An 18,092-nucleotide genomic window follows, 5' to 3' on the forward strand; every position below is an offset into this window, starting at 1 on the left:
GCATCGACGCTATAAGATCTGCACATAGAAAAGGACAGGAATGTGGGGTGCATTAGCTGGGATAAGGAAGAGCTCACCAGAGGTGCAGGAGGATAAAAGGAGTGAAAGTGACCAAATATATTATGTGCATTTATGAAATGGTCAAAAAACTAAACATATTAAGGACTGCACGATGGTAAAATGCACAACTATTCCATTAGACAAATCTTATTTACCCTTTATCCTTTCTTGTATGAGAAATGTATTTTGGGACACATACTCAAATAGAAATGAGAAGATTGAAAAAGTAGGTTTTTTAAAAAATTAAGTAGTGCCAATGAAGTGGTTACCCACTGCTTTTCATAATACTGCTCAAGATGAGGGATTCAATTAGTGTGTGATTAGATTTTTAAGTACAGAAATAATGAATACATGTTTTCCTGAGGCGTAATTCTCTGAAAGTGAACTTTTCTTCATACACACACACACACACACACACACACACACACAAGGTGAAGTAATGGTTTCTGTTTTAAAACTTGAAAACTCCACCTCATTGTTCTTTTAAGATAAAGGTGTAAATTTTAATATCTAAGATTCATAATTTTAATATCTAGCTATGCTGCCCTGGAACACTATGTAGACCAGGCTGTCCTCAAATTCACACAGATTCGCTTGCCTCTGCCTCTCAAGTGCTAGTATTAAAGGCATGCACCACGATTCACAGCATATGTGAAATGTTGAAAGTATGATCTTGAAGTGTCTTTCTCAGTTTCTCTTCCAACACACCCAGAATTACATTCAAGCCATCTCATGGAGTTGATCATGACACATGAGATGCTGTAAATTGACATAGTTGTTATATGATTAGTGCTCCAAAGTAGGATTTGATCAATTCCTCCAGAGTTTTTGTTTGAATTTCCTCAAAATAAAACTTTTAGCAAATGTTGGAAGACAGTCATTCATTATTGGAAGCATTCTTTTTCTAGCTTAAGGTCCTATCCTGATGCTGAATTATTCTGGAAGATTTTAACGACACGTGGACAAAAGTTGTGACAGATGTTCTTTAATTTTTGCAAAGTCTCTGTCTAAACTCAAACAGTCATGGTATTGATCTGGACAGATAGGTTCTTGCTTTTGTTATTTTATCTTTTGATTTCTCCTAGACAAGGCTATTTACTCTATGTCTGTCCTGATATTCAAATCAATAGGCTTGTTTTTATAAAATGTGGGATACATAAGATGTTAACCCTGTACTTCCAGGTTGTTTTAGACTTCTCAAGTTACTAGTCAATGCTAGTGTTCATTAAATTCCAACTTTAAAAGTGTCAACCGTTGATAGAGAATATCTCTGATGAATCCTTCCTTTATAAAATACTCTTGGAACATGCATCGTCAGAATGTTTTTCTTTACAGAGGAAATAAAGTGACCAGTTTGAAGCTGTACTATTGGGTTATTTTAAGGGTATGAGATCGTGTCACACTGTATAAAAATATACATGCTTTAATTAGTCTAGGAAAACAAATTTTAAAAGTGTCGTTTCAGGAACAGAAGCCAGAGTCTTTTATTCTGAAAGTCTGGCTTGTTTCCAGTACATAAAGAAATGTTTGAGAGAGTTATTATTTACATTTCTTGAATTCTTTGGTTTGTGGTTGAACATTAGCCTGTTCAGGATTTCTAAGTCTCTTATTTTATGGTTATACATTTCTTCTGCTTTAATTAGAAATAGATGAAAAGGCCCAGTGTTTTATTTTTGTTTTTTATTCTAATTAATACCATCTCTCTGATATTTTAGTTTTTTTTTTCCATTGGACCTCAGGTACACAGAACTGTATTAGTCAGAAGGTTTGCTTCCTAACTTTCATCGTTGCTACAATGTATGTCCCTCAGTGATGTATTTATTAAGTTATTTAATTATTTTTGTCTTCCTTCAAGGGAGAACACCTACCAACTTAAAGATCTTGCTTTGCAATTGTCTGATGTTCATTTCCTTTAAAATTCTAGAAAATCACTTCTCCATTTCAACTCAAACTTGCTGCTAAAACTTCCAAATCTGAAAAGGAAATGGACCCAGAATATGAAGAGAAAATGGTAAATATACCCTTGGTAAGGTAGTAAACAGCATGTTTCTCTTTGTTTGTTTGTTTGTTTGTTTGTGAGATAGTCCTGATTTCTTTGATTATTGGTGTATACTACCATACATGATTTATAGTTAATTTTTATGGTAACATCAAAGATGAAAAGAGACTTGTCTGTTTATGATGCATAATCTGATTTCAGAGTACAGCTGTAATTTAATTATTAAATTGTTACAACCATTTTCTCTCTCTGTGTGTGTCTGTATATATTTGTGCATGCGTGCATGTGTGTGTGTGTGTGTGTGTGTGTGTGTGTGTGTGTGTGTGTGTGTGGGTCAGAAGCATCTGTCAGGCGTTCTCAGTCATGGCTCACCTTAGTTTTTGATCCTGGCTCCCTCTGACTTACACTGAGGAAGGGTTTGGATAAGGCCTTTGTTGATCACTCTCTACCTTAACTTAAATGTTTTTCACTCACTCAACCAAGAGTTCACAGATTTGATGAGGCTGGATGGCCAGTGAACTCTAGAGATCCACGCATTTCCTTTTCATCAATGCTGGGAATACAGGTGGATGCCACCGTACCTCCTTTTTCTGTGGGTGTTAAGGATTTGAACTCAGGACATTGTACCTTTGTGATAAGCTCTTTACCCATGGAACCTTCTTCTCCCCAGCCAACAATTACATTTCATTGAATAAAGTAATCTCATTTTCAAAGGAGAAAATTAAAGATCATAGAAACTATGTGGAATAGTTGGGATAAGAACTCATGCCCCACTTTTCCTCAATGTTCTTTACCCAATATTAGGGTGCTGTAAGAGGGAAATGCAGTCACAATGCCAGACTAGCATTTCTCCTTAAATGATATATAAATGGATGTTCTGCATTAATGAAATGTGTAGTATGGTAATACACCGTTAGAGGCATATTCAGGCTTATTAACCCAATGCATAAAAGTACCATCTAGTTAACTAGTGTAATCTTAGTTGAGCCCCATGTATTGCCTTTGTGACTTGTTTAATTTTCAGACACCGAGGACTGAATAGGTAGTTGAAACCAATTCCCCCTCCCCCCAAAAGGACTATTTTTGCAGTTTTGAAACTAAATAGAGAGGAAATATGTGTTTTAGTTGCAGATAGCTATTTTTACAGGAGTCTGTGCCTTATGTTTAAGACCACATCTAAGGAGACAGTTAATGTTTTAACAGTTCTAAAAACAACATTCCAGAGAGGATAACATGAACTGGAGAAGTTTTGGCCTCCTTCCAGCATGGACTTCTGGATGTACTTTTCTAAGTCTTGTATCTATGCTAATGAATTCTCCTATAAGTTTCTGTGTTATTAATTTTTTACCAGTAATCAAGTATTCTCTGCTGAGTGATCGGAGAGTGACTAGAAATAAAATCTTTATCTCTTCCTTTATTTAGGATGAAGTAAACTCTTGATCTTTTAAGGTTTTGTTGTGAACCAGCTTATTTTTATTTTTCTATTTATCTATTATAAAAAGTTTTTTTACTATATTCTGATTATGTTTTCCCTCCCTCTAACACCTCAGATTCTCCCTACCTCTCCTCCCATTTAAATCCATGCCTTTTCTTTCTTTTATTAAGAAACAAATATGAATCTAAAAATAAAAATAAACTAAAACAACTCAGTTATTTTGATAATGTAGTATTGAAATTTTAGACTACACAACAGCGTTATGTATGGAAATACTTAATATATATGAACTACTTCACATATATGTGTACCTATATTTTTCTCTAGGTTCTATTCTCTTGTGGAGAAACATTAAATACTAGTAGCATTAAGTATAAATTTCCAGAATGACATAATTCAAAGAAAAATGTCATTACATTATTGTACCATGATATTGAAAATATCTTTAAGGGCAGCTGATGTTCTATGCCTAGATTTCAGTTATTTCTAAATGCAGCTTGGTAATTCTCAAACTTTATAGTATGTATGTATTATAATTTATGTGTATTTTATTCATTTGTTTATGATTTTTTGGAGATAAGTTCTCTCTTTGAAGTCCTGGCCATACTGAAACTTGCTCTGTGGACCGGGCTGGTTTTGAGCTTACAGAGATTGTCCTGCCTCTGTCCTCCAAATGCTAGGATTAAAGTTGTGTGCCACCATGCATGGTTCCAATATGTATGTGTTTCTATGTTTAGTACATAAATAATTGATGCAATTTAGGTTTATTTATTTATTTCATGTATGTGACTACACTGTCACTGTCTTCAGACACACCAGAAGAGGGCATCAGATCCCATTACAGATGGTTGTGAGCCACCATGTGTTGCTGGGATTTGAACTCAGGACCTCTGGAAGAGCAGTCAGTGCCCTTAACCTCTGAGCCATCTCTCCAGCCTGATGCAATTATTTTTTTTTCCATGTGGAGAGGTTTAATGAGAGAAGAAGCGAGAAGAGGAAAGGAGGCTGGCCATGGGCATATGGGGGTGGGGGAAGGGAGTATGGGGAAAAAAGAGACAAGGAAGAGCAGAGAAGAACAAAGAGAACAAGTCGCAATTATTTTTAATTAAAGAAAAAGAGGATAATGTTTAGAAAGAGGATTAGTTTTCTAATTTTGACTTTCTGATTGTTTTGTAATATTGGGCACTGGGAATTGAACTCTGGGTCTTGGCAGTACTCTACCGCTGCCCTATGCTTCCAATCCTAAGGGTATACTTCTTTTGGGAGCATTTATTAAATCTGTCAGGTCATTTTATTTCTGTTCAAACTACTTGAAATAGCATTGTGAAGTTTGGTTACTTACAATCTGGGGAAGCTTGGGAACATTCCTTGCCCATTCTGTGCTTCCATTTTATCATCTGTAAAATGGGTATGACCTTAGTGACCATCTTATGGATTTCAAAGGGAATTTGGTAGATTAATATGTTAAAAGCATCGAGATTATTGCATAGCTGAAGCAGAATATAAATGTTTGATAAATAACTTTGAATGAACACAAAAAGAAAATCTTTATTTTTCCCTCTCGTTTGTCAATTAGAAAGCAGACAGAGCAAAGAGATTTGAGTTTTTACTGAAGCAGACGGAACTTTTTGCACATTTCATTCAACCTTCAGCACAGAAGTCTCCAACATCTCCTCTTAACATGAAACTGGCTCGTCCTCGAGTAAAGAAAGATGACAAGCAGAGCTTGATTTCTGTGGGAGAGTATGTAGTCTTCTTTCTACGTTCTTCCTTTTCCCTTTTCCCTCCCCCTTTCATTTCATCTGCTCAGGATAACTTTCTGTGAATAATATGATTATTGGCAATGCAAATGTGTCTTGGAAACACCAATCTTTGTCTTTTTTTCTCACCAGAACTTAATTAGTTAAAAAAAAAAAACAAACCCCAAACTTAAACTGCTCTACCACATTCTATGCCAGACACTAGATAACACATTCCTTTTTTAATAAAAGACATTTGCAAATCTAGCTTGGTGTCTCCGCATAGCCTGAATGTGAAAGTTTTACTTTTGTCTTTTCACTAGCTATCGCCACAGGCTACAAGAACAAGAGGAAGATGAGGCTTCTGTCAGAGAGTAGAAAACATCAGAATGTGTGTGTTAGGATTTTGAGGTCTCACCTTCTTGTGAGTACTTTATCACACTCATGGTCACTTTTGCAGTTCAGTAGAAAACCCAATTTCCTTGAGTATACTAGTAAAAGTCTGAGAGGTTCTTCATTTCTGTTTTAGATGTGAAGGGAGGACCCCTGAGGGATTATCAGATCCGAGGACTAAACTGGTTGATCTCTTTGTATGAAAATGGAGTCAATGGTATTTTAGCTGATGAAATGGTAAGGCACTGGTATTCAAAGAATGTTCTGATTTACTACAAGTTTTTTAATGTAAATTTGACTACCTGTGTTGAACTTTCCTGCCTCTATGCCCCAACGCTTTATTTAGGGGCAAAATAATCCTACTTTTTTTAGATTTCTTTCTTTTTACTTTATGTGTGTGAGTGGCTTGCCTGCCTATGTGAATACCATGTGTTTGCAGCACCCGGGGAGGAGAGGGCATAGGATCCCCGGAACTGGAGTTACGAATGATTGTGGGCCACCACATGAGTGCGAGTAATGGAACCCAGGTCCTCTGTCAGAGCAAAAAGTGCTGTCCACATCTGAACTATGTCTCCAGCCTGCAAAAGAATGTTTGTTGTCTATAACTGTTCAAGTAACTTGTAGAATAGAACCTTTTGCATTGCTCAAGGATCATATGGAGGTTTCCTGAAGTGGTACGACACCTCTTTTTTTGCTCTTGTTTCTGTTTGAACTTTGGCTTCCAAGAAGCCCAAAGAAAAGTGCAATGCCAAAAGGCAGCATCTCATCCTTTAAGGTCTTCCCCCGATGGTTTCCTTTTCTTTTCTTTTTTTCTTTTCTTATGCTTTATCTTCTAGTCTAATTTTCCTTGATAACTTTTCATTTCTGTTTTACCATTAACTTATGTTCCATGTTTTTTATAACGAGCAATCTGGCATCTTCTTGGGAATGAGGTAGGATATAGAAACAAAACAATAAGTAAATGAATGAACGAACAGATTCGTACATAAATGACTGTAGACTCAGTTGTCCTGTAACTCGCCATTATTACATGGCCACAGATAACTGGGTTTCAATCCTCTTGCCTTAGCCTTCTGAGTACTTAGATTATGGGCATGGACACAATGTTTCAGCTTCAGTGTTGACACTGTAACAGTAGAGTACAAATTGCAGTCTTTTTGATAAGCTAATGAATCCTTGGACATGCATGTAAAATAACAGAAAAGTAAGATCATATGAATTCTTTAATTAAAGTAGATGGGGGATTATAGAGGCCCAGATTTTGTATGCTAAAAACAAAGAATTCATAAAATTAGACTTAAGAGATGACAGAGGAACTTATATATCTATTTAATCCAATAATATAATATCTATGAGACTCGGGAGCCATATTTGTAATCACTATTATCCAGAAGGCCAAATGATGAAATACATCTTATGATGTCTAGTATAGGCTATCCCAGAGGGACTCATCTTTGGCTGAGCAACTGTTAGGTGTACGGCCGAGCATTTTTTTAAAGCAAGGATTTGTAGCTCCTTATATTTTCATTATTGTGTTGAGGGCCATATTCTGCTCATAGCAGGAGAATGTCTGTTTATCTGTCAACAGAAGGGCAAGGATTATTTACCCCAAGAACTTCTAGGCTACAACTTGTCTAAGACAAAGATCTAAAGACCCTTCAAGATTCTGCTGATGCCATATAAGTTTTAATTCTATCTTATTTTTTATCGTCTTTCCCCACTTCCCTTTTCCTTTCCAGTACTGGAGCTTAAAACTAAGGCCTTATGTGTGTGCTATGCAAGTGCTGGATCCCCACACTACACACCAGTCCATTTTATGTTTTGTTTTGAGATAACGTCCCATTCTGTTGCTCAAGCTTTAAACTTGTGATTCTCTTGCCGCAGCCTCCCTTCGAGCTGAGACTACAGATGTATGCCATCATGTTCAACTTGTTTTACGTACTAAAAGAGAGGAAGGCATTTTAGAGAATATATGCAATTTAGAAAAAAATAGAAATTAAATAATAGTAATTACACAGCAATTCTGCCATTGAGAAATAACCATGGTTGACATTTTGCTATGTTTCTTTTTAAACTGTTTTTTAGATTTATAATTGAGATCATGGGGTATGTAGAATTTGGCATTCTGGCCTTTCCACATTCATATGTATTTTTCAAATCCTCTCTAACATTTTGTCAAAGTAAGTTTTTACTATCTGATAGTCCTAAGGAGGTGCCATTGATTCCTTCCACTCCTCTCCTGTTGCTGGATTGTTAGCGGTACAATGTCAATTGTGCTACTATGACAATTTCATTGTTAGTTTCTCTGTGACTCTCAGGTTGTTATCATAGAATTCCTGGAAGTAGGATCAGTTTCTTAAACATTTTAAGGTTTTGGTGGATCTTGTCCATAACACTCCATCTTAAGTGACTTATCAGATAAGATACAGCCCTTAAAAGTGGCACTTAGCTTCATAGAGTAAAGTTTTCTGCTCCACTTAGAGATTATGCAAAAGCTGCTTAATTATTTAGTGTTTACTTTTACTCCGGAGGCTGGAAATCAAACCCAGGGCTTCATACTAAACATGTGCTCACCACTGAACTACGCCCTATCTCTTATTTTAAAGTGATGACTTATTTTTAAAGGCTGAACAGCGTAGATCCCGTTCCCATGGGCTAGGCGCCAGGCTCATGGGTGTTTGATGTATTACTCTTTAAAAAGCACACTGAGCTAGTGCTCTCTAAGTCCTATTCACACTGCTATGCTCTGTGACTTTCTGATTCCTAAGGTCTTTAAGCGTGTGGGGTGTCAGTTGACAGCCATGAGCACCTTGAAATGCACAGTCTGAATATTTAATGCCACGGCTGGAATAATGTTGGGAACACTAGGAAGGAAAGGTCACTATCTCAACTGGCTCTAGAAAGAAGTCCATTTTTGTGAAACATGCACCCTGCAATCCCTAGGTTTGTACCTACCAGAAAAAATTACGGATCAGTTTACTTGTTCCTCAACAGAGTCCAGGAAGCAAGTCCTAAATGGAAAAGTGATTCATTAAGCAATATTTTGACTACAGGTTTTTGGTTCTTTTCTTCTCCACTCACAACAAATAATGACTTGAAATGGTATTGTGTCTTTCTTCTTTTAAATAAAGTCCCTTCTCGTTTTCATTGCTAGAAACCCAATCCCTAATGTGAAATAATTGGCAAGAATCTTTTTTGTAATGTTGTTTCTAACAAATTGTTTCATTTAAAAAAAAAAGCGTATTTACATGTTTTTCCCCGTTGTAATGATAAATGCAGGGCCTTGGGAAGACTTTGCAAACCATTGCTTTGCTTGGTTACCTGAAGCACTACAGAAACATTCCTGGACCCCATATGGTTTTAGTTCCAAAGTCTACTTTACATAACTGGATGAATGAATTTAAACGATGGGTTCCGTCTCTCCGTGTTATTTGTTTCGTTGGAGACAAAGATGTGAGAGTAAGTGAGAAACTACTTTTTTTTTCTTTTTTTTTTTTCGGAGCTGGGGATCGAACCCAGGGCCTTGCGCTTGCTAAGCAAGCCCTGTACCACTGAGCTAAATCTCAACCTGGAGAGAAACTACTTTTAAAAAGACTGTCAAGAGTCTTATTTCTAGACTGCAGTTGCATAATGTTCATGTTAAACACATTTAACTCAGCTATGACTACTACTACAACGACTACTAAATGACACTTGAGATGGCCTGAGTCCCAGCTGGGCTCTGTCATATTGTTGCTATACTAACTCCTGTACTTACCACGTTTATGAACTGTGTTTACTTTTCAGTATGTACTATTAGTCACCTTATCATTTGTGCTACTTAGGAGACAGAAATGTGGAAATTGGAACGATTTAAGTTTTGCTATTTAAAGTTCTGGCTTTACATACTTGTCCACACATAGAAATCTTCTGTGACTGTAGACAGCCTCACCATTTTGTATTTATGCAAGGCTTGTAACATGCCTGTGTATATTCTCAGATAATACTAGAATTTGGGTTTCGGCCAGGGAGGAAGGTGTTTAGATTAGCTATTTGTCCAGTTAGTAGGCTATAATTATTTTTTAGGATTGTAGAATCAATCAAAACATAATAAATTATCCAAAACCACAAAAAGAATAATTCACTTAGAGTATTATTGAAATTTGTCTTTATTTTGCCTCCAGAGAAGAGAATTTAAAATAAAAGTTTATACTATTTTACATATTTAGATAGATGAATTATCAAGAGATACTCAGCGGAATACTCCCATAATGAATTATGTAATTTTATCATTATCATTTTGCTTGAAGAAAAATTACTTAAATTTATTTAAATTTAACTTATAAGTAATTTATAAATAATATAATATAATAATTTATAAATACTGAGTTCATAAATTTAGAATCACAAGGCTGATTCCTCCTGAAGCCTTCTATTTTTCCATAGGAAATTGGTCACTTAGAATTCTGTTCTGGTCATTGTTAATATTTAATATAGTACTGTTCACTTCTTAGAGACTGATATTGATGTATCTAAAATTCTAGATGTTCATTTGTAGACCATTTGAACCTTGCTATCATATGGGATAGATATGTTGACCTTTTCATTTTTTTTTCTGGCTTTGAATAAATACTTTAGGAAGCTAGTATTCAACAATGAAAATTCAACGTCTGTAAAAGACATTTTAGTTGTGATTTTAGAGAAATTCTTGATCCTGTCTGTATAAAAAGAGATTCTCTTGATCCTAGTTTGTATAAAGTCATCTTGCAATCTGTTCCAGTATTGTTTTTCTTTATTTATCACAGAGAAATCTGTATCTAGTGGAGATGGAAACAGATATGGTCTTAATTCTTATATCACTACTGAGTGTGTAGTTACGAGTGAGTTTAAATGTGCACAATTCTAAGAGCCTTTTGTGTCATGTGTTTTTCAATATTTTATAAAGATACTTAACCCTAAATCTGGTCAATAGTTGCAAAAATTCTAAAAGAGTTAAGTTAAATAAAAAAAAAACCAAGTCTCAATTCCATGAAATTCTTGAGAAGCATGATGCTGAGTCTTCAACTCAATGAAACTGAGGTGGATAAAAGAGGTATCATTCTCTCCATTTTGTTAATCTAGGAAATCTTTTAATACATACCAAATACTTATAAATATTGTTGAATGAATCAACGATGCATTTGGTGCACGTTTATGAATTATGAAGTAGAGACTTTGTAATAACCCATTGATTTTATTTATGTGCCACAACTCTGAAATTATAGAACCAAGTAGTTCCTTTTCACATAGATTTTTCTGCTTCCTTTAAAATTTTGTGGTTTTACTTTGGCCCATAACATCTGGAATGAAGTTCATACCAGTTAAAGATGTTTTCAGTCAAGTTGCCTACCATGTTGGCCACTGCCTGTGAAGATTTAAAAATAGTTGTAAATAGTCTCCTGTTTTTAATAGCTTCCTTTACTCCACAGAGAAGATTCCCTTCATGAAACCACATCTGTAGCCTTATAATAACATTAAGAATTTCACAAAAATATTAAGGAGCTCTGGGACTCCTTACCAGAATACATAGTTATTCTCTGCTGGGAAATGAAGGAATATATAAGATGTCTCCAAAGGCGGGAAATGTTACTATGTGTTAAATATTTTATGCTTGTTAAATGAGATTATGTTAGTGCTTGGATCTTTGTGACACTAAGGTATACAGCTATGCTGTCCCATGTCCTTTTGGGCCTCTCATGACATGAAGTGTTCTGGTTCATGTAAGGTGAGATTTTGTTTTGTTGATAAATATATTCTCAACACAGACAGACTATTGGCCACAAAGTTATCTTTGAGCCCTTTCATGAGAGATTTTTCTATCTCTCAAATGAACTAGACAAAGTGGTCTATGGTGTCTCACATAGATCTTACTATTCTCCCTATAGTTTCTTTTGGTAATTACCCTGTCAACATAATCTAATATACAAACTTTATTTTGCATTAGGCGGCTTTTATTCGTGATGAAATGATGCCAGGAGAATGGGATGTTTGTGTGACTTCTTATGAGATGGTAATTAAAGAAAAATCCGTGTTTAAAAAGTTTCACTGGAGATACTTAGTCCTTGATGAAGCTCACAGAATAAAAAATGAAAAATCTAAGGTAAGTTCTCAGTAATGTTATCTAAGTAGTAGGCTTGTTTGTTCACTTTTCTGTGTTTAAAATGAAAAATAAGTAGCAGAAGATTGTGCTTTTATTCACAGAATGCGAATGACAATTAGTTTTTAAAGTGCTCATAAAGGCTAAATTATTCAATACAGAACCAATAAAAGTTGAGCACTGGCTTTCATGCAAATTAGGTATTTATTTGCAATCTCCCCTGTTGCAGCCTAACTCTGTCATGCTATAGCATTTTTAATATTGCTGAGAATATGTGATGTACAACTATCATTTGCATTGACTTATTTTTTATTATTGAGGAGTGACTTACCTTATGTGTCTTGTGGATTAGAAAAGGGAGTTTCCTGATTTATGTGAATTAGAGTCTGGTATTAATATTGAGAAACATAAATGATTTGCTGCCATTCAACTTCATCAGCAGTAGGAAAACCTTCACTTGTAATGATGAGCCTCTCTTTGGATCACTGGACTACTTTGGGAGAAACAGGGACAGAGCTGGAGCAAAGCCACCAGGTGGAGCATACTAATTTCACGTTGGAAGTAATACCTGATAAGAGGACGCATGTTAAAGAATAATTGCTTCATTAAGGACATTATGAGAATAGGATTTTTTCCAAAATTACTGATTTTATGTTTTTGTCAATTTTTTTTGTGGTCTTAAAACTTGAAATCTTAATACATAGTATCAAGGAAAACAAGCTCAATTCTGGTGCTAAATAATTGTGAGGCCAGGGGTGGAGCTTAGCTATGCATGTAGATGAAGATGGCTGGCGGAAGAAGATGTTGTTATGTAAAGTGATAGCTTGGATCCAATGGAAGACATCTGACTTTCCGAAACCCAAAACGGAGAAACTAAAGATTTTCACGATGGGGGAGGGCTCTCAGATGTAATATGATTTGTATCCTTTCAGGTGTGGACATGTCTAAGATGTTAGTGTTTGGTTGTGCTTTGTGGTGGCAATGCCAACTGAAGTAGCATATTTTTCCATGGAAAATTAATTTGAATGAAGTATATAACTGAATGGTGAGCATTCCAAGAACCAGAACAATGCTTACATAAGTTCTATTTTTATTTTAGCTTTCAGAGATTGTTCGTGAGTTCAAGTCAACTAATCGCTTACTTCTAACTGGGACACCTTTGCAGAATAACTTGCATGAGCTCTGGGCATTACTTAACTTTTTATTGCCGGATGTCTTTAATTCTGCAGATGTAAGTTTAAAACACAGTATTTGTGTGAGGGGGAGTGGTGCTCATGGTTGAACTGAGGGTGCTTAGCTAATGCTTTACTATTGATCTCCAATCCCAGCTCAAAGCCATATATCTTAATATATATTCCTAATGTTCATAATCATCTATATTGTCTCATTCCCTCCTTCCCTCTTCCTTCCTCCCATCTCACCCCTCTCCTGTATTGTTACTATTGTTGTTTGTACATGTGAGAATGTGTGGCGATCAGAGGAAAACTCGATCTAGTCAGTTCCCTCCTTGCATCTTTCTGTGTATTCCGGGGAATCGAACTCATGTAATTATGTTGACCCTGAGAGTCAAGTTTCTTTTTTTACATTTCAAATGTTATTCCCTTTCCCAGTTTCCCTCTGGAACCCCCATCCCATCCCCCACCCCTGCTTCCGTGAGAGTGCTCACCCACCTACCCACTCCCTCTTGCCTCCCCACCATGAGATTTCCCTGCACCGGGGCATCGACCCTTCACAGGACCAAGGCCTCTCCTCCCATTGATGCCTACAAGACCATCCTCTGCTACATATGTGGCTGGAGCCATAGATCCATCCCTGTGTATTCTTGGGATGGTGGTTTAGTCGCTGGGAGCTCTGGTGTGTCTGGTTGGCTGATATTGTTGTTGTTCTTATGGGGTTGCCAAAATCTTGTGCACTTACTGTAGAATTTTCACCCCTTCACAGGACTTTGATTCTTGGTTTGATACTAAAAATTGCCTTGGTGATCAAAAGCTTGTGGAAAGACTCCATGCAGTAAGTAATAGTGATCATAAACGTCAATAATCAATTTAAGGGAATATAATTGAGCAAGAAAACAAACATCCATAGAATCTGAAATTTTGGGCTTCCTGTTTATGTCAGTTTCATGGCTTCTCCCTTATAGCCTTGGTAATAACCCTATGTTGAACAAAGTCATTATATCCTTGACCTCTACGGAATATCTTTTGCTTTTGGTCTCAATTATCCTGTGGTCCTTCCTTGTGGAGGCTCTTCACTCCTACAAATTCTCCAGAGAGTAGAGGCCAGAGCCCTCTCTTGATTCTATCTCCCACCTACTGTCTTCTCTATCATCTGGTAATCAGCAGGTGATGCCCTCATATTTATTGATCAACATTTCTCATTCTTTGATAAATAATTACATCTACATTTACTCATTCTATTTCTTTTGTAATATGGCAGAGACCTCCAGTCCCCAGAGCCCTGCTTCAATCTGAAACAATCTTTGCTGTGCTCAGATAACTCTTCTGCTCCTACTGTCAATCCTTTTTACACCCTTGTTCTTCTGCTACACTGCCCTCACAACTCCAAACTGGAATATAGTGTAATGCTGTTTCCCTGTATGAGTATATAGTTCTTTTTTGTACTGAGACTGTTCAATACCAAGACAATTCTACAACCCTCCTTGAGGGAACCACTGATTTCATGCTCTCTAGGATAAGCTGGAATTTCATGGTATTGACTCCTTCAACATGATCTTCTATAGTTTTCTTTCTTTTTTCTTATAACTTGATTTAGATATTGCCCAACCCCATGTTGGGTATCTCTTGCCCTCCACCACTGTCAGTATGTAACACTGTTCCCTACTGAATGACAAAACAGAAGCCATTAAGTAGAAATTCATTCATGTGGTCCTGTCTTCTGAAGCTTTGTACATTTTGGTTAGTCAGCTGCCTAAGAGGAGGCATTATTTTCTCTCTGCTCAATGGCAAATTCTTCTGTGGGAGCTCTGAATCTCATCATTTCTTGTTTCCTTATGGACTTCATTCCATAGTTTAGTCCTTTAATGAACATCCCTCTATAATGTCTCATTTTCCTCAATACATAAGCATGCTCAGGTAGCTTCTCTGAGGTCCTTGAGAAGAAGTTTCTGAGTTACAACTTGGATTCTGGCATTAGTTTGTTTATTTTATTTTTTTGCCATATTTAAGCATAGCACAATTTTGGAAAAACAGCTTTTCTGTTAACGATTCACTCAGCTCTGTGAATACAACAAAGCTTAAGACATGTTTACAATGAAGCTCTTTACAAAGTCCATGTGGCTTCATGTCTAAGATGGGTTCCTTAGGCTTAGAAACTATGCTTAAGATGAGGGTCTGTGGGGAATGACTGAGGTAAACAGTCCCGTGGGAATCAGGATTTTGCCTGCCTCTAAGATAAAACAGAAGTCACATCGGCTGTTACAAACTACAAACGACATCTTTCACAAGGATGTGTTTTATGGCCTAGAAGTAATGCTCAATGTTTTAGGGGGAAAGGGACTGGGATAGTAAAACATAAATTCTGCAAGATATGGGCAGATCCTGGCTTATCAGACAGCAAAGGATTAGCAGGTTGTAAACTATCTCCATTCCCAGCATTCCGAGTGGATGGTATGCTAAACATCCTTTTCCTTTGAAGGATGCCTGTGAATTTAATTTTCTTGGGTTCTCAAGGGTTTAACTGTATGCACAAGTACTTTTCTCCCTATCGATTGATCCATCCATCTATCCATCCATCCATCCATCCATCCATCCATCCATCCATCCATCCATCCACCCACCTACCCACCCACCAATCCATCTACCTTTCTATCATTGACTGCTTCTTTAACTTTGGGTCCTTAACCATGATTTTCTCTTCATGTCAGCCAACCTTCTTGAGAGTAGTTTACCTTTATATCTTCCCTGTCTAACCTCCTATTTACTCATAAACCCACTAATCACTGATGGCGCTCCATTTCGTATGAGTGAAACCTATTCACATAGTTTTCAATGACTTTCCAGTTGCTAAATTCAGGGTATACTAGCAGTAATGTATGTGTTAATCATTATTAGAAACTATTTCTTGGTTTCTCTGGAGATCCACTGTAAAACCTATATACTTCTAGCTCAAGTTCACTTTTCATAAGCATCTTGTAAAATCTATATAGTACCTCTCCTTTTCCTACAGTTTTGCTTTCTACCATTTCAGTTAACCATGATTAATCATAGCCCCAAAATATAGAAAATCATAGAAATAAAAAACAATGATTAATCTCTATGCACTACATACCATCAATTTCCATACCAGTCATCATTCTTAGTACAAAATACTTCCTGCTGTTGAAAGAAATTACATTCATATAATTTATATTTATGTTGTATTATAATGTATTCGTTCTCTTTTATTGTTATTATTGATATTTCTATGCTGGGTTTATAAATTAAATTTATCATAGATATATACTATGACACACCATATATGTAGGATTGTGTATATCTTGTTATTTTGAGCATCTTATATAGATCTTGTAATTTCCAATGGGATTAATTTTTAACTTTATACTGCCTTCAGAGCACTTTTGCCTCAAAGTCTTAAAGACAGCTTAAATGCTGAATAGACTACTACAAATTTCTCTAGTGGCCTTGAAATTAGGTATTATTTTCAATGCAAAATATGTTAAACATACTATGACATTTTTCAGATGAATGAAGAAGAAAATTTGAAAAATCGAAGTCTGAGTCTTTAAATCTGCTTCTACTTATTAGCATAATGACTTTGATGAATTTACTGAAATCGAAATAATCATGCTTCGCTGGGTGTGGTGGTGCACACCTTTAATACGACCACTCATGGATCTGTGAGTTTGAGGCTAGACTGGTCTACGGCGTGAATTTCATGACAGCCAGGGTAGAGAAACCCTGCCTCCAAAAAACAAAAAAAAACAAAACAAAAAACAAACAAAACAAAACCAAAGAAACAAAAACAAACCCCCCAAAACAAAAAAATCAAAACAAAACAAAAAAACCCCAAACCCAAAACCAAACCAACCAACCAACCACCAACGAAATAAACAAAAGAAAAGAAATAATCATATTGTGAGCTGCAGAGACAATTCAGTCGTTGAAGAGGGTTGTTGCTCCTGTTTAGAGAGGACTCAGGCTTGATTCCTGGTACCTATATGCCAGCTCACAACCATTCCTAACTCTAGTTCCAGGGGATGTGATACTCTCTTCTGGTCTCCAGGGGCACCAGGTACATACATGCTGCATATACCTACATGCAGGCAAAACTGTAATAAATAAATAAACTTAAATAGTAAGTAAAATAAGTCAGAAAAATTGAAAAGAGAAGTAATTATATTCCTCTCAATGATTTATTATGAGGATTAACTACTGCCTCTAATGTTAATGGTGCAGTACGTGGCACATTGCTGGGAGGTTCTCCATGAGGAACACAAAATCTGTCTTTCGGGGATACAGTAATAACCTTTTCTCCATTCATTTTTTAAACAGTGCTTAAACTGTTTTTTTTATATCGATTTTTTCTCCTCATTCGTTTATTTATTTTAAATGACTGAATTTTAAGTTTACTTGAGGGAATTTGAACTGAAACTCTCATGTTCTATTTTCCCATGTTGAAAATAAGTCCTTGTATTAAAAGCAGTATGTAAAGCAAGACTTCTTCCACGATTATTCAGTAAGCAATAGTCTTAAGTTTTAGCATATTTTCTCCTGTCAAGTCACGGGTGTTTAATTTCCCTCTCTCATGTCTAGAGGATCTGAGAATGGAACCTAGAGTCTTCTGAATGATGAACATCCACTCTCTTTCATGAGCATTACCCTAGCCTCTATTCTTATTCTTTAAGGGGTCATGGTTTGGTGGTTGTTTACTGAGAAATTAGGCAGCTATTGTTATTGTTGGTGTTTGTTGTACATCAGGATAACAGTTTTAACTGTTAAAGCTGTAGTATTAGTGAGACATGCCATATGAAATCATAAGTGCTTTCTATGCTTTTATAATAAACATTGTCTTTTAGGTTTTAAAACCATTCTTGTTACGCCGTATAAAAACTGATGTAGAGAAAAGTCTGCCTCCAAAGAAGGAAATAAAGATTTACTTGGGACTGAGTAAAATGCAACGAGAATGGTGAGCAATTTTTCATCTGGTAACATTTATTTATATATAAGAATTCATTAAAAATAACATTTGCTAATTGTTCAGCTATGATAATTTACTTAAATGGTAAGTTACACTGTTCAATTATTCTATTAGAAAATTAATGTGTTCCATTTAAAAAGGGAAACGGGATTGTGAATATAGCTCAAACAAGTGAAAGTTGGCTGAAAACTTTCA

At 36.0% G+C, this 18,092-nt stretch overlaps 1 protein-coding gene across 1 annotated transcript in view; it reads left to right on the forward strand.

Moving 5' to 3' along the window:
* Smarca1 (SWI/SNF related, matrix associated, actin dependent regulator of chromatin, subfamily a, member 1) overlaps positions 1-18,092 on the forward strand; it is a 70,219-nt gene that overhangs the window by 3,121 nt on the left and 49,006 nt on the right. Inside the window, 9 exon segments of the mRNA XM_032889621.1 lie at positions 1,985-2,086; positions 5,071-5,237; positions 5,557-5,657; positions 5,763-5,863; positions 8,906-9,085; positions 11,589-11,744; positions 12,841-12,972; positions 13,683-13,751; positions 17,776-17,885. Coding sequence (XP_032745512.1) covers positions 1,985-2,086; positions 5,071-5,237; positions 5,557-5,657; positions 5,763-5,863; positions 8,906-9,085; positions 11,589-11,744; positions 12,841-12,972; positions 13,683-13,751; positions 17,776-17,885 — 1,118 coding nt within the window.

Source organism: Rattus rattus, chromosome X (genome assembly GCF_011064425.1).
Source record: "Rattus rattus isolate New Zealand chromosome X, Rrattus_CSIRO_v1, whole genome shotgun sequence".
Taxonomy (NCBI): Eukaryota; Metazoa; Chordata; class Mammalia; order Rodentia; family Muridae; genus Rattus; species Rattus rattus.